The sequence below is a fragment of the Thalassophryne amazonica genome, chromosome 14 (genome assembly GCF_902500255.1).
Source record: "Thalassophryne amazonica chromosome 14, fThaAma1.1, whole genome shotgun sequence".
In the NCBI taxonomy this organism is placed as follows: Eukaryota; Metazoa; Chordata; class Actinopteri; order Batrachoidiformes; family Batrachoididae; genus Thalassophryne; species Thalassophryne amazonica.
Window position 1 is genome coordinate 93,809,540 of NC_047116.1, and position 22,088 is coordinate 93,831,627.

The 22,088-nt window shown below is 41.4% G+C and overlaps 1 protein-coding gene across 1 annotated transcript in view; it reads right to left on the bottom strand.

Moving 5' to 3' along the window:
• Nucleotides 1–22,088, bottom strand: part of tns1b (tensin 1b) — a 432,602-nt gene that overhangs the window by 106,946 nt on the left and 303,568 nt on the right. Inside the window, exons 14-17 of the mRNA XM_034186320.1 lie at nucleotides 21,217–21,292; nucleotides 16,697–16,826; nucleotides 15,210–15,275; nucleotides 14,922–15,038 (exon numbers count right to left, since the gene is read on the bottom strand). Of these exons, the coding sequence (XP_034042211.1) occupies nucleotides 14,922–15,038; nucleotides 15,210–15,275; nucleotides 16,697–16,826; nucleotides 21,217–21,292 (389 nt within the window). The remainder of the gene's footprint in view (nucleotides 1–14,921; nucleotides 15,039–15,209; nucleotides 15,276–16,696; nucleotides 16,827–21,216; nucleotides 21,293–22,088) is intronic.

Genomic DNA, 22,088 nt, shown 5'->3' on the forward strand with positions numbered 1-22,088 from the left:
GCTGCAGAGAGGTGTGTAAGACTACAACTCTGCTTCCTGGTCCCAACCCTGGATAGTCACGGTTTGGAGGATTTGAGAAAATTGGCCAGATTTCTAGAAATGAGAGCTACTCCATCCAAAGTGGGATGGATGCCGTCTCTCCTAACAAGACCAGGTTTTCCCCAGAAGCTTTGCCAATTATCTATGAAGCCCACCTCATTTTTTGGACACCACTCAGACAGCCAGCAATTCAAGGAGAACATGCGGCTAAACATGTCACTCCCGGTCCGACTGGGGAGGGGCCCAGAGAAAACTACAGAGTCCGACATTGTTTTTGCAAAGTTACACACCGATTTAATGTTAATTTTAGTGACCTCCGATTGGCGTAACCAGGTGTCATTACTGCCGACGTGAATTACAATCTTACCAAATTTACGCTTAGCCTTAGCCAGCAGTTTCAAATTTCCTTCAATGTCGCCTGTTCTGGCCCCCGGAAGACAATTGACTATGGTTGCTGGTGTCGCTAACTTCACATTTCTCAAAACAGAGTCGCCAATAACCAGAGTTTGATCCTCGGCGGGTGTGTCGTCGAGTGGGGAAAAACGGTTAGAGATGTGAACGGGTTGGCGGTGTACACGGGGCTTCTGTTTAGGGCTACGCTTCCTCCTCACAGTCACCCAGTCAGCCTGCTTTCCCGGCTGCTCGGGATCTGCCAGGGGGGAACTAACGGCGGCTAAGCTACCTTGGTCCGCACCGACTACAGGGGCCTGACTAGCTGTAGAATTTTCCACGGTGCAGAGCCGAGTCTCCAGTTCGCCCAGCCTGGCCTCCAAAGCTACGAATAAGCTACACTTATTACAAGTACCGTTACTGCTAAAGGAGGCGAGGAATAACTAAACATTTCACCCCCAGAGCAGAAAAGTGCGGGAGAGACAGGAGAAGCCGCCATGCTAAACCGGCTAAGAGCTAGTAGCTACGCTAAGCTAGCGGATTCCTAAAAACACGCAAAGTGAATAATGTGTAAATAATTTAGAGGTGATTCAGCAGAAGGAGTGCTTTAGTTAAGGCACGTAAAGATTACACTGGGAAACAAATCGTAATCTAGATAACTAGATCAATCTAACTGCGCAGATTAAACAGCTAACAGATACAGAAAAAACACTGCTGTGCTCCGGAACAGGAAGTGATACAATACCGCAGTGAGAGCCAACCACCAGTAGAGGCAGCAAAGATGGACAATCAGTCCATGCACATGCTGAACAGTGTAGGAGCCAGAAAACAATCCTGTCGAATGCTGGTTTTCACTGGGAAAACCTCAGAGTCACTGTCTCCACACTGTACAGCGCTCACAGTAACTGTGTATAGGCTGGCTGTGATATCCAGTAGCTTCTCGGGGATCCCGGCAATTCTCAGGATTTCCCAGAGAGCAACCCAATCAACTGAACCAAACACACTGGAAAAATCAACATAGGCTGTGAAGAAGCACTGTCGATACTCACACTTGCGTTTTAAGAGGACTTGCAGGGCTATGGTTGACTTATTGTGTGTGAAACCAGACTGCAAGTAGCTGAAACTAAATCCTATTAAGAATGATCCTTGCAAGCACCTTACCCGCCACAGAGACCAGTGTGATACCGCTATAGTTGTTACCATCCATACAATCACCCTTTCTGGATTGGGACAAAAAGTATTTTCTTCCAATCTGTAGGGACTATACCATCTCCCAAATTGAAACAAAGATTGTTTGGCATGCCAGAAGGACAGCATCTCCACCTGCCTGGAAGAGCTCAGCTTCAATACCATAAATTCCTGGAGCTTTCCCCTCCCTCAAGTGTTTCACAGCCTTTGAGATCTCACCAACATTTGGTGGTTCACAACTGACTGATGAAGCAGCCATGATGTGAAGGTTTGGAGCAATAAGGTGCTTTGATTCCTCTGTAAGCAGGTCAAGGGTCACTAGACCACAGATGGTGTGTCACCTGGTCACAGATTTGTCTAACAAATGCCTTCTTGTAAAATTCTGAGGGCCATCACAGCCCACTTTCTCAGCTCCTTGTACAGCCTAAGATTTCCATCAAGCTCTGACCGACGACGACTCTGGGTGATATTTAGAGAGTCCTAATTTATGAAACATCTCCTCCTATGAACACTGGCAACTCCAAAACAGTTCCTCAGCAAGTTTCAAGGCCTGGATGCAGAAGAACTCCCACAATCCTTTTGGACCGCTAGTTGTGTCCATGTCTGCAAGTCCTCCAGACAGATTGCAGGCAAACTCCAGAGAGACCGTCTGATCTTGGAGTTTGGCCAGATTTAATCTTGGCTACTGAGCAGGCAGTAGAATGTAACTTCTACTGAATCCTCAAAGAAGCCACAACAAGTCTGTGGTCAGAATTCACAAACTGAGGACATCTATAGACCTGACAGCTCTGCAGAATTCTCCGGTGTTTTCCCATAAGGACACGGTCGACCCCCTTGGCAACAGCACCGGTATCAGAAAATTATGTCCAGAGATGTACCTCTGAACACTGACACCAGAAACCAGCAACTTTGTAGCTCCCACTTTTTGCAAAGTCAAACAGCCTTGAGCCATTTTCAACCCTGTTACCAGATCCATGTGGACCGATGCAGTCCTCACAGTCAGACCTGTCCGTGCCGGTGTTGCGGACTGAATGGTTTACTAAGACTGCTAATCATCACTGTGTGGCTGCACTGAAATCACCCATGACCAATAAAGTGCCACCTCTGGGGCAGTCGTCAACCGTAAGGTGAAGCTGCATGTAAAAGCTCTCCCTCAGAGAGACATCACTCACCACAGTCTGAACACAGACTTGGACAACAGACACAACAGCCAGTGAACACCTCGTGACATCAGGTACCGTTGGAAGGAGCTGCTCTGACACAGAACCTGCCTCTGCTTCACACATCGACTGTTGGCATGACCAGACCATAAGTAGCCAGAGATCCAGCCACTTCCAGGTCTTCGCACTTCCGTCAGTGTTTTCTAAGCTTCTTCAAATATCGTCATCGACCACTAAAATTAAGCTAAAATCACTCAAACGCACTGAGGAAACAAAGTCAATTCTTTGCCATGTTTCGGGTCACGTCTCGTTGTGCTGTGGATGCTGTTACCGAGTAATCGCAATGAAACCCAACATCAATCTTTGGAAACAAAGAACTACACTGCAGTAAAAATAAATGAAGAAATAAATTAATTAAAGTGACCGTGTAATGTTAAGATTCATGCAATGACTTGATAAAAAGTAGCCCAGGACTTTGTTGGGAAAAGCTGATGCATTCCTGGAAACAAAAGCCTTTTTACGTCTTAATTTGTGACGTTATAAATCTACCCTCGTTTTCCTTCTGGCTGTAAAAAAAGAAGACCTGAGTATCTTTTCAGCTCTGAAAAGCAAGTGTGGAATAAAGTTACGATGCACAGCGAACGTGACAGTTTCCTGGAAACCCCATCTTCCCTCTCATTAATGCCACCCGTCTTTCTCCATGTGTCAAACTGTGTCTGCGCATGCGACAACCCTGAAAATGCCTAATAAATGCACGGCACGGTGGGCACTGTGGGGCCGTTTCAGAAGTCTGACAGATCTGAAGCAGCTGGACGAGAGTCTGGAGTTGTTTCTTTGGATGCACACAGACACGAGCTCACCTTCACTGAAACAGAATGAGACTTACACCTGATCTATTTTAGCCTGTCCTATTTCAAGACACCACTGAGTGCAGGACAGACACTTTATATGCAGGGAATAAAAGTAGCCAAGTCACCTCTGACCTTATGTCTATCTGGGGTGCTAATAAAATCACTCAGGGGGAAACCAGGAACAATAAATAACCAGTAAGCATCACTTTACATAAACAGTCTACATACCTGTCCAACTTGAATTCTGACTGCAGACGGTCACTTCTGAACCTAAATCATGTCTAGCTTACTTAGTTATTGTCATATTTTCTGGAGTATGTGTCGCAGTATTTTTATTTATTTTTTTAACTAGCTGTGACTTATACTCAGGTGCGACTTCCTTCCATCCAACCATCCATTTTTAACCTGCTTACTCCAGTTAAGTGTCTCAGGGGGCTGGAGCTTATTCCAGCAGTCACAGGGCATGAGGCGGGTTTCACCCTGCACAGGGACACACACGGACAAACAAACACATTCACACCTACGGACATTTACAGTTTCCTATTCACCTAACACACGTCATTGGATGTGGGAGGAAGCCGGAGCACAGGGAGGGAACCCACGGAAACACGGGGAGGACATGCAAACTCCACAGAGAAAGGCCGCAGGTGGGAATCAAACCCACGACCTTCTTGTTGGGAGGCAACAGTGCTAACCACTAAGGCACCACGCTGCCCCGGGTGCAACTTATATACTGAAATTTCACGTTTGTTATTAATAATAAATTATAGTAATTATTTCTATTGGATTTCCACAGGATTTAAAGTACTAAACAAAATAAACTCCAATAATAAATGAAAAAATGCCCACAATAAGAAGTACACAACAACAAAAAGACAAAAAAATCTCAAATCAATGGACTGATGTTGTTGTTGGTCAGTTGGTTGGTTGTTCCTGTTTTTGTTCAGGTTTACCATAATGGATCTAGTGCGATAACATTAGGGATGTGGCACAAGTTTTACGCCGGATGACATTTCTGATGCAACTCCACTTTTAACCTGGAGAACCAGACACAGTCCCTGGTCTTCTGAAGAGGTCTCCCATCCAAGTACCCACTCTACTTAGCTCCTGAGACACGACGGGATCAGGCTCACACACCCTGACTAGCTGCTAAATTAATGAACTGTCTATACAGAATAAAAGGTTGACTGATACTCTGGAAAATACGGTACTTTCTTTTTCGTAAACATTAGAATGTAAAGGAGGCTGAAGTTTGTACAGTTTGTAGACCAGTGGCCCGTTCCATAAAACAGGATTACCAAAGAAGACAGGCTTATTTTGTTAACGGGCCTCAGGTTATGTAAACATAATACAACCCCAAAACAGTTGGGATGGCATGGAAAATGAAAAAAAGTAGCAATTCTTATAAATATGAGCCTTATTTGGAGTAAGCGGACATAGAAAATGGATGGATTCTTGCACTAATTTTGACTTCTGCTTCATTGCAGACCATATAAACCCAAGATATTTCATGTTTTTTTGAGGTCAACTATGTTTCATTTATTAATATAATCCATGACTGCATTTCAATCCTGCAACAAACTGCAAAAAAAAAGAGGTGGGATGGGGGTCATTTTAGGGCTAGTAATCAAATCAAATCAAATCAATTTTATTTATATAGCGCCAAATCACAACAAACAGTTGCCCCAAGGCACTTTATATTGTAAGGCAAAAGCCATACAATAATTACGGAAAAACCCCAACGGTCAAAACGACCCCCTGTGAGCAAGCACTTGGCAACAGTGGGAAGGAAAAATCCCTTTTAACAGGAAGAAACCTCCAACAGAACCCAGGCTCAGGGAGGGGCAGTCTTCTGCTGGGACTGGTTGGGGCTGAGGGAGAGAATCAGGAAAAAGACATGCTGTGGAGGGGAGCAGAGATCAATCACTAATGATTAAATGCAGAGTGGTGCATACAGAGCAAAAAGAGAAAGAAACACTCAGTGCATCATGGGAACCCCCCAGCAGTCTACGTCTATAGCAGCATAACTAAGGGATGGTTCAGGGTCACCTGGTCCAGCCCTAACTATAAGCTTTAGCAAAAAGGAAAGTTTTAAGCCTAATCTTAAAAGTAGAGAGGGTGTCTGTCTCCCTGATCTGAATTGGGAGCTGGTTCCACAGCAGAGGAGCCTGAAAGCTGAAGGCTCTGCCTCCCATTCTACTCTTACAAACCCTAGGAACTACAAGTAAGCCTGCAGTCTGAGAGCGAAGCGCTCTATTGGGGTGATATGGTACTATGAGGTCCCTAAGATAAGATGGGACCTGATTATTCAAAACCTTATAAGTAAGAAGAAGAATTTTAAATTCTATTCTAGAATTAACAGGAAGCCAATGAAGAGAGGCCAATATGGGTGAGATATGCTCTCTCCTTCTAGTCCCCGTCAGTACTCTAGCTGCAGCATTTTGAATTAACTGAAGGGTTTTCAGGGAACTTTTAGGACAACCTGATAATAATGAATTACAATAGTCCAGCCTAGAGGAAATAAATGCATGAATTAGTTTTTCAGCATCACTCTGAGACAAGACCTTTCTAATTTTAGCGATATTGCGTAAATGCAAAAAAGCAGTCCTACATATTTGTTTAATATGCGCATTGAATGACATATCCTGATCAAAAATGACTCCAAGAATTCTCACAGTATTACTAGAGGTCAGGGTAATGCCATCCAGAGTAAGGATCTGGTTAGACACCATGTTTCTAAGATTTGTGGGGCCAAGTACAATAACTTCAGTTTTATCTGAGTTTAAAAGCAGGAAATTAGAGGTCATCCATGTCTTTATGTCTGTAAGACAATCCTGCAGTTTAGCTAATTGGTGTGTGTCCTCTGGCTTCATGGATAGATAAAGCTGGGTATCATCTGCGTAACAATGAAAATTTAAGCAATACCGTCTAATAGTACTGCCTAAGGGAAGCATGTATAAAGTGAATAAAATTGGTCCTAGCACAGAACCTTGTGGAACTCCATAATTAACCTTAGTCTGTGAAGAAGATTCCTCATTTACATGAACAAATTGTAATCTATTAGATAAATATGATTCAAACCACCGCAGCACAGTGCCTTTAATACCTATGGCATGCTCTAATCGCTGTAATAAAATTTTATGGTCAACAGTATCAAAAGCAGCACTGAGGTCTAACAGAACAAGCACAGAGATGAGTCCACTGTCTGAGGCCATAAGAAGATCATTTGTACCTTCACTAATGCTGTTTCTGTACTATGATGAATTCTAAACCCTGACTGAAACTCTTCAAATAGACCATTCCTCTGCAGAATGATCAGTTAGCTGTTTACAACTACCCTTTCAAGAATTTTGAGAGAAAGGAAGGTTGGAGATTGGCCTATAATAGCTAAGATAGCTGGGTCAAGTGATGGCTTTTTTAAGTAATGGTTTAATTACTGCCACCTTAAAAGCCTGTGGTACATAGCCAACTAATAAAGATAGAGTGATCATATTTAAGATTGAAGCATTAATTAATGGTAGGGCTTCCTTGAGCAGCCTGGTAGGATGGGGGTCTAATAAACATGTTGATGGTTTGGAGGAAGTAAACTAATGAAAATAACTGTAATGAGGTTAAAAAAAAAACAAAACTTTCTAACTGTGGTGTTTACCATATTTTTACGCTGTTGACCTTCCACCCTGGGATCTCTGGTTAAGATGTACTGGCCAGACGGGGCTGTCTGAAGATCAGGTGGATGGAGGAGGAAGGTGCTCAGCTGCTTCACCTCAGGGAGCCATGGTGGATGCTGCTCTGCCGCATGCTTTGGCATTTTGCGCACAGATCTGTTCCCTCACTAGTGCATGTGACTTTGAAAGATTAATGCCAGATGACGATATGACCGGTGTCATACATATTATGCTCCAACACACCTACAATTAATAAAGAGAATAAATATAACCCTTGTGCATCCTGTGCCATACTTTGCACTTACATTACACACCGTGTAAAAAGCCAAATGTTGATGGGACCACCCCAAAGGTACTTCCACTACACTATTTAGACAGTGTGCTATAGCCTGTCAAGATAGGGCCCTTTGTTCGGAAATGATTTAGCCTTAAACATATGCCACAGAAGTCCACATTTGAGACAGAATTATTGAGCTTGGAATACTGAAGAATGACAGCAAGCAACATCAACCAGCTTCCTCCAACCAAGATTTTTCACTCAGTGCCAACAAGAGAGCATGGACACGATCACGGAGAGGCGCTGCAACTGGACTCGGCATGTAATGAGAAGAGAAGCAGGCAGCATTCCAAGAACAGCCCTGCGCTGGACACCAGACAGAGAAAAGGAAAAGAGGAAGATCCAAAACAACTGGGGTGGTGCTCAGAAGTTCCCCAGAACAAGCAGGAGTGGAGGATCTTTGATCCTGCTCGATGTGGCACGATGGGTAGTCAGTGAGTCCGTCAGTCAGTCAGTAAATCATTTGGAAATGATTAATAATCAATATTACCTAATGACATGCCAACAGTTAAAACAGGAGCTGCTGCAGCGAACCGGTGAAGAGCGTCAGAAGACAGAGCAGACTTGTGTTTATCAGTCAGGGTGCGGTGCCGGAGCGACTTCGCTCGCAGCGGAACCGCAGCTGCCTGATCAGGACGGTTCCGCCAGACCTGTGGCTGAACACAGGAATGTCCCACACTGCACTCTGGAAAGCAACGGTCATGTCCCGCGGGATGTTATGGCTGCTTATGTTCACAGCTTCACCGCATGTGAACGCAGCGGCGCTTCTCCTCCCGCTCACAACACAACAGGTCACGTTTAGGAGGGTGTCGCCGCCGACACCGGGCGCTGCCATCAAATCAGCAGCCATCAGCCTTTACATGACGATGGATGTGTTTCCTCTCATAAAACAGAAAGTGTGAACTCAGTCTGACCCTGTTGTCTGGGAGTTTTTCACAAGATGATAAAGTGTGAAAAAAAAATCTTTTAAATCCTTTCGGAAACAGACTGATTCTTCATGTCACGCAGAGACCACACACACACACACACACACACACACACACACACACACACACACACACACACACACCACACACACACACACACACACACACACACACACACCACACAACACACACACACACACACACACACACCACACACGGCCTTGTTTGTGTGTGTGTGTGTGTGTGTGTGAGGGACAGAAAGAGAGAGAAACAGAGAAATGGAAAAACTGACATAATACAGCTTCCCAAATTATTCCTACATTCCTTCTAATATTTGTAGTTAAACGAGTATAAAACTAATTTAATCTTCTCTGATTCCACCACAAAGGTCCCCAAAAAAAAAAAAGCTGCAAAAAAGGTCTGAGCAATTTTTGTGTCTGACAACTACCAGATTTTAAGTCGCAGTGTTTTAACTAGCTGGAGAGGTCCTGCGACTTAGAATGTTATAAGAGTAAGTATTGTATTTTCCAGAGTATAAGTAATGTTTTTCTGTTGCTGAGTTTCTTTAATTGGGAGATTTTTTACTGGCATTTATTCTTTTATTATTGGAGTTTATTTTGATTAGTGCTTTGATTCTTGGGAATGATTATAATTACTATTGTTAACAAGAGCATTCCGAGATTTCTGATGCCGCCAATACAAATCCGGATCACCTCAGAAATTCAGTGGGTTCTACCGTGGTTTAAAATCTATCTGTAGTGAAAATTTCATCAAAATCCGTGCAGTAGTTTTGACGTAATCCTACAGACAGACAGATAAATAAACACTGATGATTTTACTACGTCCTTGGCGGACGTAAAAACAAGCTTGTTAATTTTCAGTATATAAGTAGCACTGGAGTATAAGTTGCAGGGCCACCCAAAGTAATAAAAAAAAAGAAAAAAAAAAGAAAGAAACAACAACAACAACTCCACATTACATGGAGGACGGGCAGGAGTGAGGTTTGAACCAGGAACCTAGTACACTTAACTAGTTTGCAACTACCCCTGTAATGTTATAAGTTATAACTAAGTAATGTTATTAACTTTATAACTGCAAATAAAATTCACCTCCCCTACAACTCGTTTTTATAACCAGCCTCATGTGGCCAGTCAAGGAACTGCAACTTTTTCTTCTTCTGGCAGGCTTATCTGAGGTCACCTAAGCTGACTGCTCAGTCTGTATACCATATTAATACAGCAGTTTATAAGGAACAGTACACGTTCTTTGTGTACTTTTTGTTTTTCTTGCGTGTGTGAGCTTCGACTGATCCGTTTCCTTTTTATTTTCTATATTTATGCCTGAGCCATCAGGGGTCAACACTTTGCCTTGAAGGGTTTTGGTCTCGACTCCAACACTGTTCTATATAATAATAAAATAAATAAATATTGCCTATTGTTTTTACAAAATGGTATTTAGGACAACAACATTATTTTATCCAATCAAATGTGATCTGACAATGAGGTTTTTTCCTCTGTTTCTTCTTCATCTCAGTGTTTGACCAAAACAGTTTGTTTTAGTTAAGGGTTGGTTTTTTTTGCACAACATAACTTCACATAAGTTTTACTTGAAGGTTTTTTTCTTTTTGTTCCTATTTGACATAAAAGTGGGTTGATAGTTTGAATCAGGTTTTTATATTTTGCATGATAACAGCGCTGACATGTTCTTTGTTTTTGAGTTAGAGCTGTATCTATGCTGCTGCACAACATTGTCATGCGTATAACTTTAGTGTGAAAAAAAGATTTTAAGTCCTGTGTTTGAAAGAATTCCGTTGATTCGTATTTAAGACGATACTGAGGTTGTTGGATTTTCAGTCAGTTACTGTGGCGTAACTTTATCAATGTCAAATACCACACCTGTCTGTAATTAACCATCAGAGTGGAAAATAATCTTCAAAACACACATAAACCTTTAAACACAATTAGAAAAAAGAAGTGGAAAAGAAATCCAAAACAAAGACGGACTCCATACAAAATTTTGACAACAAAAAGAAAGACTGAAACAGTGAGAAAATTGTTGGGAAGGTGTCGTAACACGGACCCACAACAGGGGGCGCTAATTAACGGACAATGGATAAGGGAAGGAGTAACAATTTAATGTTGCACAAGAACACAACGTGATATAAACAAGGGTACTGCCAATCAAACACAAGAGGACTGCGGGCAGGCTCGAAGATAGGAGACCTCGGATGAACGAAGAGCCGGGACCCACACCGCTTCTACCACCAACGGCCTGAAGAACACCGAAGCCGCCAAGCCCTGAGTCCCCAGGTGGTCTCTGTCCTCCGTTGTCGGCCCTGGTACTGCTGGCAGACAGAAACAGAAGGTGGTGAGTGTGAATCCTCACACCCAGCAACCTTGATTAATGATTCTTCTTGGAGGGAGAACCTCCACCTCCAATCATACACACGTGCAGCTCCGGTTTACCACTTATTGGTTTTGGGATGTGAGGCGAAGTCGTCGCAGTCACACCAAAACACCAAAAATTCCAGATAAGGAATATCACCAGGAAAAACAGCTGCAAAACAGATCAGATTATTATTCGCAATAATTACAGCAAGAGGTTTACCTTGAATCGTAGGAGATTTCTCGGCAAGGAGGTGGAGTCGCCGCCCGGCCTTTATGGTGATGATGATGATGAGATGAATGAGTGACAGCTGGTGTTGAGGACGATTGACGGTTGTCACTCCCAGTGGTTCTGGCGCCCTCTTGTGCTTGAAGCCCGCACTCCAAGCAGGGCGCCATCCGGTGGTGGAGAGCCAGCAGTACCTCCTCTTCAGCGGCCCACACAACAAAAATAAAAGGAAAGGTGGGCGCAGACTTCGGTGGGACGACACTGAGGTTCTGCACTGCGCGGTTACTTCAAGTATAAAACTTGACCAAAATTTCTGACATGCCCCAAATCCACCCGAGCATTTAATGTCTCCCTTTTGCCTCGTTCCCACAGTAAAACTCACAGTTGGACTCTCCTGAAACACGGCGTTCCTTCTTCTAACGGTAAATAATCACAGAAGCGGTTTTTCACTAAAACCACCACATCATTAATGCGCCACATCGCGTTCCATGAATGTGGTGTGTCTTTTGGAACATTACAGACATGATGTGAGACTTCCGTGAAGGTGACGGGTGTTGCGAGGTCGTGCAATTAACACCTTATTAACTTTACAGCACACGAGGACAAGTGGCACGAAGGTTCCACCTTCTTTGGATTTGTGTCTGTAACGTACAAACTCTGAAGGACTTTATTTTGAATTTCCCTGCAAGTTAAACAATGTCAAAAGATCAACACTAAGTTAATCTCCATCAATCACAGCACAGAAGAAAAACAGCAATTCACATTTTGAGGACTCCTCTGACTATTGTAGTGCCAGTAAATCTGTGAACCATTGGGCTTTAATGCGTTTCTATTTTTTTAACTTAGTTTTTATTATGGAACAATTTAAAGTGATTTTGTGTGATGCATTTCAATCCAGTATAATTCTTTGCAGACAGTCATTTTCCATGATTACTTAGAATAAGCCAAAAATGGCATTGCTTACTTTCAAATACATATTTAATGAAAAAAAAAAAGTTTTAGGTTTTTACTACTGTGCTGCAGCACACTGGCACTACCTCTGCTTGCCTTTTGTTCACCACTGGGGGCAGCACCACACACACACCGTAGCTGAAAGTGCAGGATTCAAGAAGCCCAGAAGAAGAGGCTAGCTATTATTAGCATAGCATAACTTTCCCATTCTGAACCACTATAATAATATTAACTAACTATGAACAAAACACAAAGTTCAAACAGGTACATTTACCTGTTGTACCGTGTACAACTACATGACATGCTGTTTTGTTTATTCCTCATAAAGTTAATGTTTATGTGACTAGTCTCATGACTCCTGCTGATATATGAACTTTTATGAGAACTTGAAGATGCAGAATTAGCAGCCAAGCAAGATTAGCTCAGATAATTCATCAGTGTTAAGATGGAGCCATAGAACATACTTTATGTGCTCTTTTTCTCTCTGTCTGATGTACTGATGACGTCATTCAACACTGACAGCTGCAAACCACGGGGCCCTGGATTGACCACGAGATGTCATGCCTGAAGCCGATGCAGCACACTGCAGTCTGCGTTCAGAATAAAGATTGCCGTGGTGACAGGCCCACTGACAGCGTGATGGAGGAACGCTGGCCGTGCACTCCAAGGCACTGGGTGACTCCCTACCTGTGGTGTAAATGCTTGCATGGACATCTCAACAATTACACCTTGTTTTTGATGATGTTTTGATTTCCTGTTTTCTGTTTCTTCAACCTTGTAAAAATCTTGTAAATGTTAGAATGGTCTTAGCAGTGGGTCACCCCTTTGAGTCTGGTCTGCTTGAGGTTTCTTCCTCAATATCATCAGAAAGAGTTTTTTTCTTACCACTGTCACCTGTGTTCTTGCTCTAGGGGTTAGTAAGGTTAGATCTTACTCGTGTGAAGCACCTGGAAGCAGCTTTGTTGTGATTTGGTGGTTTATAAATAAAGTAAACTGAAATTAAATTGAATTATGTATCAATGTCATCGTATCTATTTCTACAGAATCGTTCTGCCCAAATTTTTAATACATTCAAATAAGTCAAATGTTGTTCAATAAATATTCTGCAAATGATGCTGTTTAACAATGAAAGGAAACCTGTAGAACATATGTTAAACAAAATAAAAATATAAAAGGCAAAATAACAAATTTCAGAAATATGCAGGGGTGTGAGTGGGGGGAATAGGGAGAGCTAGAGGGGGTCCAGGGGCATCCTCCACCAGAAAAGGTATAACTTCTCTAACAATGTGGGTAAAGATGATTTTAACAGAATAAATTGTTTAATCAACCACATTTCACAACTTATGTGAAATGTCAGAAGGGGTTTTGGATTTTTGATGTCCAGGGATACATTCTTGAGGTTTTTTTATGAATATTTTTCTCACTCCGATCTCCCCCAAATTTAGTTTTACTGCTTAATGTGTGTATTTGTATTTTCTTTTGCACATTTTCACCTTTTCTTTGCCTTTAACCAAAATTTGATATCACAGCCTACATGTTTGTTTGATAAGATTACTAACCACAAGAGCTGTAATTTTCATATTTTTGGCTTCCCTCATCCTAATTTACCTGATTTTACCCCAAACAGACCCAGTAATGCTGAGCTCAAACATTACGAATATATAAGAAAAGAAAAAGTATACTAAAAAGTATATATAATTATAATAATATAATAATTAATAATATAATATAATATAATAATAATTATGTTACCTATGCCATTTATCTTGTATAGGTAACATAATTATTGTGCAATTCAGACATATACTTTATGTATTTTAAATAAATACTGTCATTATTATTGATTCAGAGTAATTATATTTTATTAATACTAAATACATAAAGCTGAGGATTATGCATTTCAAATAAATAGGATTAATGAATATGCATCATGTAAGGTTTATTTGGTAGGTTTGTATTAAAATTATCTAAAAAAAGTAAATGGGAATTCATCATGTAATAAAATTACATAAATCTTAAAAGTTAGGGTAAATATTTCTGTGAATGTAGCTATGCAGAAAAGTTCAATTAACTAAACTTATCTTTATGTGGCTCATCAGTTCAATTTAGTACAGAACTACAGTAAAGCTTGGACCCAGAGTCATACTGATTTAAACATTTTAGTTGTTGAAATTCTCATTATTATAATAAGTAGGAGTAGTCTTCAAAATCTGTTATTATCAATCAATCGATCAATTTTTTTTATATAGCGCCAAATCACAACAAACAGTTGCCCCAAGGCGCTTTATATTGTAAGGCAAGGCCATACAATAATTATGTAAAACCCCAACAGTCAAAACGACCCCCTGTGAGCAAGCACTTGGCTACAGTGGGAAGGAAAAACTCCCTTTTAACAGGAAGAAACCTCCAGCAGAACCAGGCTCAGGGAGGGGCAGTCTTCTGCTGGGACTGGTTGGGGCTGAGGGAGAGAACCAGGAAAAAGACATGCTGTGGAGGGGAGCAGAGATCAGTCACTAATGATTAAATGCAGAGTGGTGCATACAGAGCAAAAAGAGAAAGAAACAGTGCATCATGGGAACCCCCCAGCAGTCTACGTCTATAGCAGCATAACTAAGGGATGGTTCAGGGTCACCTGATCCAGCCCTAACTATAAGCTTTAGCAAAAAGGAAAGTTTTAAGCCTAATCTTAAAAGTAGAGAGATTAGGCTTATTAGTTTATGCAGCACTATAAATACTGTGTCATCTTACTGATGGCGGTCTATAGTATGTACACATTAATGCAGAATACCAAGTGCATGTACCTTCTGTGGTGTCTTCACAAGCTTGACTGAAGTTTTCGTAGGAGTCCCACCGGATTAAGGGATCTTGTGTGTTGTAGTCGACAGAGACGCTCGGCCCGTTCTCCAGGTGGTCCATGCCTTGACCAGGAGTGCAAAGGGACATATGCAGAAAAAAGTGAATGTCTTTAAATCACAAAAAAAAGAACACAAGTTTTCTGAAAAGGAATCCAGCTCACACCATCTTCACATAATGTAAGTAAAACCATATATAAAATGTAGAAATGACAAGTAAATGTTCTATATTCTTACCATGAATTTTCTCTGGACCAAAGGAGAAGATAAACTCAACTTTTCCATATTCTGGAAACCTGTCATCTAAAGCAAAAAGAAAAAAAAATTACCGGAAAGCAAAATTTAACTACAAGGTAAATTGAAAGAGCACAGACCTCTGTTGGGGTAATAATGGCTGATTTAAACGCCAGCCACAACATGTCAACCAACCTCTTCTTCAGTCTGGACTTACCATTAAACAGAATTTGTTTTGTTCACTCAAAGGTTTTGGGAAAAAAAGGCTGATAAGAAACTTGGAAGCTGATCTTTGCAGTCAGTGTTTGGCCACATCGCTCCACAGAGACGTCACTTATTAAAGTAGTGAACAATCTGTTAGTTATGGTGTCAGATTCCATGTAGGAGTTGTTTCTATTAGATCTAAGTATACATAGACCTTTTCTTATTATTATTATTACTATTATTATTTTTTTGTGTTTCCATAGCTCAGTTCTCATCTGTCACGTTGATTGCAGTGTGTGTGTGTGTGTGTGTGTGCGTGTGTGTTTGTGTGTGTGTGTGTGTTTTGTTAGTTTTCTTTTTTGTTTAAGAAAACACCATATCACAATTTTCCACAGCAAAGTATGGAGTACTTCAGGCTTCTATTCTTGTCTCACTGCAGTTGTCTTTGTTTCTGGAAAATTCTTTAATTCTTTATCATGGAAATTACTGAACAAACGTAGCATTTTTAAAATAACTCCCTCAGTGTTTTTCTGTTCCAGGTGTTTCGCAGCCTGAACCAGAGAACTTAAGTTATTTTAAAAGTTCAATTACATTCCTGCCAGCATTCAGCCATCTGATGTTTCTTCAGCATTCTGCCCGCAACAAAAATAAATCCCATTTGGTCCACCAAGACGAACAAAAAGCATAATAATGACCTGAATAAATGCAGTGTTTTTAAAGAAGTCCATTCATGTTTGTCTGCTCCAGGTGCATTTCTCAGCATGACAGGGCAGCGTTTTGTCCCGCTAACAGCCAAAAAAATACAACAGGCAGAAGTGAACCTCACGGGGTCTTCTTCTGTTGAGTTTATTGGCGGTTGGCAAACCGACACGGTGCATTACCGCTAAGAACTGTTTGGGTGTGGAGCATTAATGGAGTCTGATGTCGTCACTGGGTCACTGTAAATGGAAACCTTTTCAAGAAAGAAAGAAATAACTGTATTAACTGGTTACCATTATTTTAAATAAAGGTTTTGTTCTGGAACATTAAAAAAGTTTTAAGTTTTTGTTTTAGTACCAAAAGTTTCTGGTTTTTCGCTTTCGTTCCATGAACTGGTTCAAAGCCTTGTTTGAGACATTTAGTTACTGTGCCATCTACAGTATTTAAGGCAACTGGTGAATAATTATGTAGTGTTCTGTCAGTGAAACACAGAACTGTGTGTACAAATATCTGTGTGTGTTCCAACAAAGACAGACAGACAAGAGAGACAGAATTATGCAGCTAAAATACACATCCAATATCTTCACCTTTAAATGTCTCATCGAGCTCGTCCTTCCCAAAGACGACCCCCAGGTCGTGAACTGCACAGGTGTGAAACTGCACCCGGAATATCACATCTCGGGATGGGCTACGGTAGCGCTTGTGGTAGCATTTAAGCTATAGGGTGAAAAACATCAGATAAAATTCAAACAAGAAAAACTGCATATTTCCAACAAACATGTACTGTACTGTGGTAACAGATTATTTCTGTATACTGTCATGCATATCTGAGTTCAGTATGGCTTTTATTATGAAGGAAACAGGATATTAATGACCTCTGTGGAACACAAGCCAGAGATGTGTCCATGTGATTCATTGGGATTCTGTTCATTACAGCAGCTCAGAGCACTCCAGCTCTTTTAAGACATATGTCATTTTTTTGTATTTATAGCACATAATGTAGCTCTGGTGATCCTCTGCATGCATTATTATCTAAAGGGTCTTTAAGAGCACTAATAAAACTCCACACAGGAAATTCTTCACTCTCACACTGTTTCCTCAGGGGCTGCTGCATACATATTTATATATATAAATGCTTTATTTTACAAGACCTCAAATTTACAGGTGCCCAAGGTCTATTTATGTTCAACCCAAACAGCACACAGTCTGCAAACTCAGACTGCAAAGTGTGAAAGGCAGAACTCTTTTTTTTATTTTCTGCCACTTTACTGCAAATTTGAAAAGAAAAATCTAATATAATTGCTGCACAAATGAATTGTGGAACAAGATATATTTAAGAATTAGCCTAAATAGGGGCAAATACTGTATATTCTGTATTTGCTACACAGCACAAATTACTGTATGGACAGAACTTAAAATTATGCATTTCTAATTTGTAAATGTGCCACAATTATATGACTGTGATTTTGCACCAGTAATGGTAAAACCACAGGATTTCTGATTTTCCCAATCACATCTTTTCCCAGATTACTCATGAACCATGTTGCATAAATCCTGGTGAAAATCTCTGGTCTGTCTACAATAAAATCTGATGTGACTGATGAACTGGATCTGTATAAAATGGCAATTGCTTATTTCAGCAAGACAATGCCAAGCCACATTCTGCACGTGTTACAACAGCGTGGCTTCGTCGTAAAAGAGTGCGGGTACTAGACTGGCCTGCCTGCAGTCCAGACCTGTCACCCATTGAAAATGTGTGGCGCATTATGAAGCGCAAAATACGACAACAGAGACCCCGGACTGTTGAACAACTGAAGTCGTACATCAAGCAAGAATGGGAAAGAATTCCACCTACAAAGCTTCAACAGTTAGTGTCCTCAGTTCCCAAACACTTATTGAGTGTTGTTAGAAGGAAAGGTGATGTAACACAGTGGTAAACATACCACTGTCCCAGCTTTATTGAAACATGTTGCAGACATCCATTTCAAAATGAGCCAATATTTGCACAAAAACAATAAAGTTTATCAGTTTGAACATTAAATATCTTGTCTTTGTGGTGTATTCAATTGAATATAAGTTGAAGAGGATTTGCAAATCATTGTATTCTGTTTTTATTTACATTTTACACAATGTCCCAACTTCATTGGAATTGGGGTTGTATATCCATGCATTTTTCAACAACATAATGTAAAACCACATTGCAAAAGCAAGACTGTGGAAGAGAACGGCATGGGTACTGGACTGGCCTCACTTCTGTTGTCAAAGGCAAAAAGTCTTTGCACTGTTATAAGAAAGAATGGCAACAATACAATGTGGTAAATCCCCAATAATTTTCTCATACTACTGCCCAACTTTGCTTCTCAAAGACTCAGATTATGACAATCACATGCTAGAAATATCATCAATACTTTAAGTTTTTAGAATTTTATTTCTTCCTCATTACTAGCCCTATATTACCCCGTCACTTTTTTTGGAAATGTGTTGCAAGCTTGGTCAGATATAGGCCCTGAGGTCCACTGGTGCCAGTGTTTGTCAGATTAGATTAGACAGAATTTTACTGATCCATTGGGAAGACTTCCTGAGGGAAACTGAGGTTCCAGCATGAAAATAGATGAGAGTTGGTGACTCCTCCTGGACAGGATGCTACACTGGTGCAGGTTACTTCCCCAGCTGAGACTGGCACCCATTTACAGCTGGGTGGACTGAGACCGTGCAGACAGTGTAGCGTGAGCAGGATTTGAACCCAATTCTACATACTGGCAGGCCAACTCCTTATCCACTGAGCTACTATACCTGCTCTACAATGAAAATTAAAATCTACATTTTCCATAATGACACATCTTTTCTCACTGAGGTTATAGAATGATGCAGCCAGAAATTTTTATTCTGTTTTAAACTTTTTTTAAAATGCAAATTGGGGCATTTTTGAGTATTGTTGGAGGTACAGTTCACACACTAACATGTGTTTGTGAGGTTGGATCCAATCTGCTTCTCATGACTCCTTTCTACATTTGACGCCAAGTACGACGAAAATGTTTAAGATTCCCAAATCCAAACAAACACGAAGAATTGAGGAAAAGAGAAGGGACCAGCAAAATGTGCTGTGGCTTAGCACAGCTTTCAGGGATACAGTCGACCTCCCGCTGAGAGGTCTGTTCCATGAGAAAAACAACATTGGTGGAGCAATTTTTCTGTTTCTCTGTTTTTCTGTTGCACGCAGTCTTTCATATTTCATATTTCTTTTTTTTTATCTTATATTTTATCTTATTTTGACACATATGTTATATTTTATCCTAGCATTTTAGCTCTTCTTAATGTTGCACCATTGTACCAAAGCAAATTCCTAGTCTGTGAATCCTGTTCACTGGCAACGACAATAAACTTCTTCTGATTCTGATTCAAAGTCTAAAAGAAAGAAAGAAAATATTAATTTGGTGCTTATCTTTAACTTGTCGCTCGCACATGCCGTTCTGCTGACGGTATTTATGAATAAATCATCTTTCACGTTGACTCTTGGTTGACTGATGAAATGTCGCATCTAATCTTTGCTCCGTTACATCGTTCCCCTTGGCTCATACTTGCTTGTTTTCTGGTGATCCAAAACTCCGCTGTGGCAGCACATCATAGTTTTAAGTGCAGGAGCAGGCTACATGATTAATAAAGTCTCTTCCATTTGGTCTTGAGGCCACAGTTAATCTTCTCCATGATGGCTGACTAATAACAAGAATCAGCCGGCCAACCGCTCCAGCAGACGATGCAGTCAGCAAATAAAAGCTGAGCTATGGGTTCTGCTTTGGCAGCTACAGCGGAATGGCCTCAGGAATAAAGTGCTCTTCTGGAATACATCCTGTGGACAACACTGTGACCTCAACGGCAGGAGAGGCAGAAAGTGTGCCGACATCTGCAGTTCTGCTCGAACAGTGTGTGAAACGGAAGCAGATGCATCCACCTCACTGAGGTTTAGTACCTTTAGCGATTAAAAAAATAAAAATAGCTCCTTGTGCATCCACAATGCTACTGGGAAGGAAATGTGCTGCCATTGTGAAGTCAAATTTTCCAGCAAACACACTGTGCCCTAATGAAGGTTGACAAAGTGAGGTATCGCACTCGTGCCAAACTGTCTTCCCCCAGGTTTTTAAAACCCTATTTATTCTGAGATGCTATAAACTGCTGCAGCACAAACATTCACCCAAAGTCAGATGGAAAAACCAACAGGATTCCCTGATGACCAATAAATTAGGAACATCATGTCCGCTGTACCGTCCTTACAGCTGTTTCTGTCTCATACATTCATCTTATTCATTTCTATGTGGATGAAAGACATTAATGATTTCTTGTATTTGGCTTGTGATGTAAGAAATAACATTTTAAACCAGTGTTTGCAGTTCAGCTGAGTGTATTATCTCACTGTGCCGCGGCTGTTGGAGAGTAGACCGAGACGCAAATTTATGTCAAAACACACGAATGAGCAGCAACTTCGCAGTTGGTATCTCACCGAATCGGTAATAACGACACATTAGCGCAGGTCCCCGAATGTCAGCCAAATTTTGCACAGACTCACAGTGAAGATGTTCGCATATATAACGTGCGAGTGGCGCTCGAATGCCGTGCGCCACTCTTAGTGGATGCAGGAGCTGCCGGACTCCCTTGGCCACTTCCAAAAGCGTTGGTCCTCTCCGGTCATTTACGCTACTTCTGCGTGCTCCCATGCTCCTTGTACTGCTGCTTATTTTGGACTGCCTACCTGTGTACCGGACCCCGTTTGCTTCAATGGTAAACCGTTTTTTTTTTTTTACCTCCAGAGCCTAGTGTCTGAGTCCTGCATTTGTGTCCTGCCTAACCCGTCTACCAGACCTGTCACCGGCGAGTAAATTCAGAAGGTCACTCGACACCAGCGACAGCTCTGGGAGCACACTTATCGCCTCGCCAACATTGAACAGTTCAAACTTTTTGCAACAGTGATCTTTGATGTGCAACTCAAGCGAGGGACTTGTGACACCGAGCGAACGTCACATGATGATGAAATCAAGTGAATTCTTTCGCAACTGCTGTTGGCACGCCGTCGAAGCCCAGTGAGACAGGAGCAGCGCATGTGCGCCAGACTTACCAGGATGTCCCCTTTGAGAAGAAGTCCAGGTTCGATGGTGATGCAGATGCTCGTCTGACTGTCGCCTTGAACGTTACTGCAAAGCAGAGCCACAAGGTTTTAAATAAGTCTGATTTCTCAAAATACTGCAGGATCTCACTGCGTGGCATGATTTTAGTCTATAGGCATAATGCTATCTGAACGTTGCGTGCACGTACACACATGCACACACACACGTGGACCTTATTTTGAGTTATTCAGGCTTACAGGATTGTCTAACCGGGAGAGCGCGATCAAAGGGTGGAGAGCGTTAATCGGGATCATGTGAGGGAGAGTGTGAAGGACTTGGGTTTGAGGCTTTACGAGGTTCTTGACAGTCTGAACATGTACTGTACGTGCACTAATTGTTTCCCAGTTATTTATTGTGTTTGTTGGAACTTCTATTAATGAACACAACACGATTCAGACAGTTGCCAAGCTTGTGTGCAGAATAACAATAAAATATGTTATACGAGGTCTGTCCATAAAGTAACGGTCCTTTTTATTTTTTTCAAAAACTATATGGATTTCATTCATATGTTTTTACGTCAGACATGCTTGAACCCTCGTGCGCATGCGTGAGTTTTTCCACGCCTGTCGGTGACGTCATTCGCCTGTGAGCACTCCTTGTGGGAGGAGTCGTCCAGCCCCTCGTCGGAATTCCTTTGTCTGAGAAGTTGCTGAGAGACTGGCGCTTTGTTTGATCAAAATTTTTTCTAAAACTGTGAGACACATCGAAGTGGACACGGTTCGAAAAATTAAGCTGGTTTTCGGTGAAAATTTTAACGGCTGATGAGAGATTTTGAGGTGATACTGTCGCTTTAAGGACTTCCCACGGAGCGAGACGTCGCGCA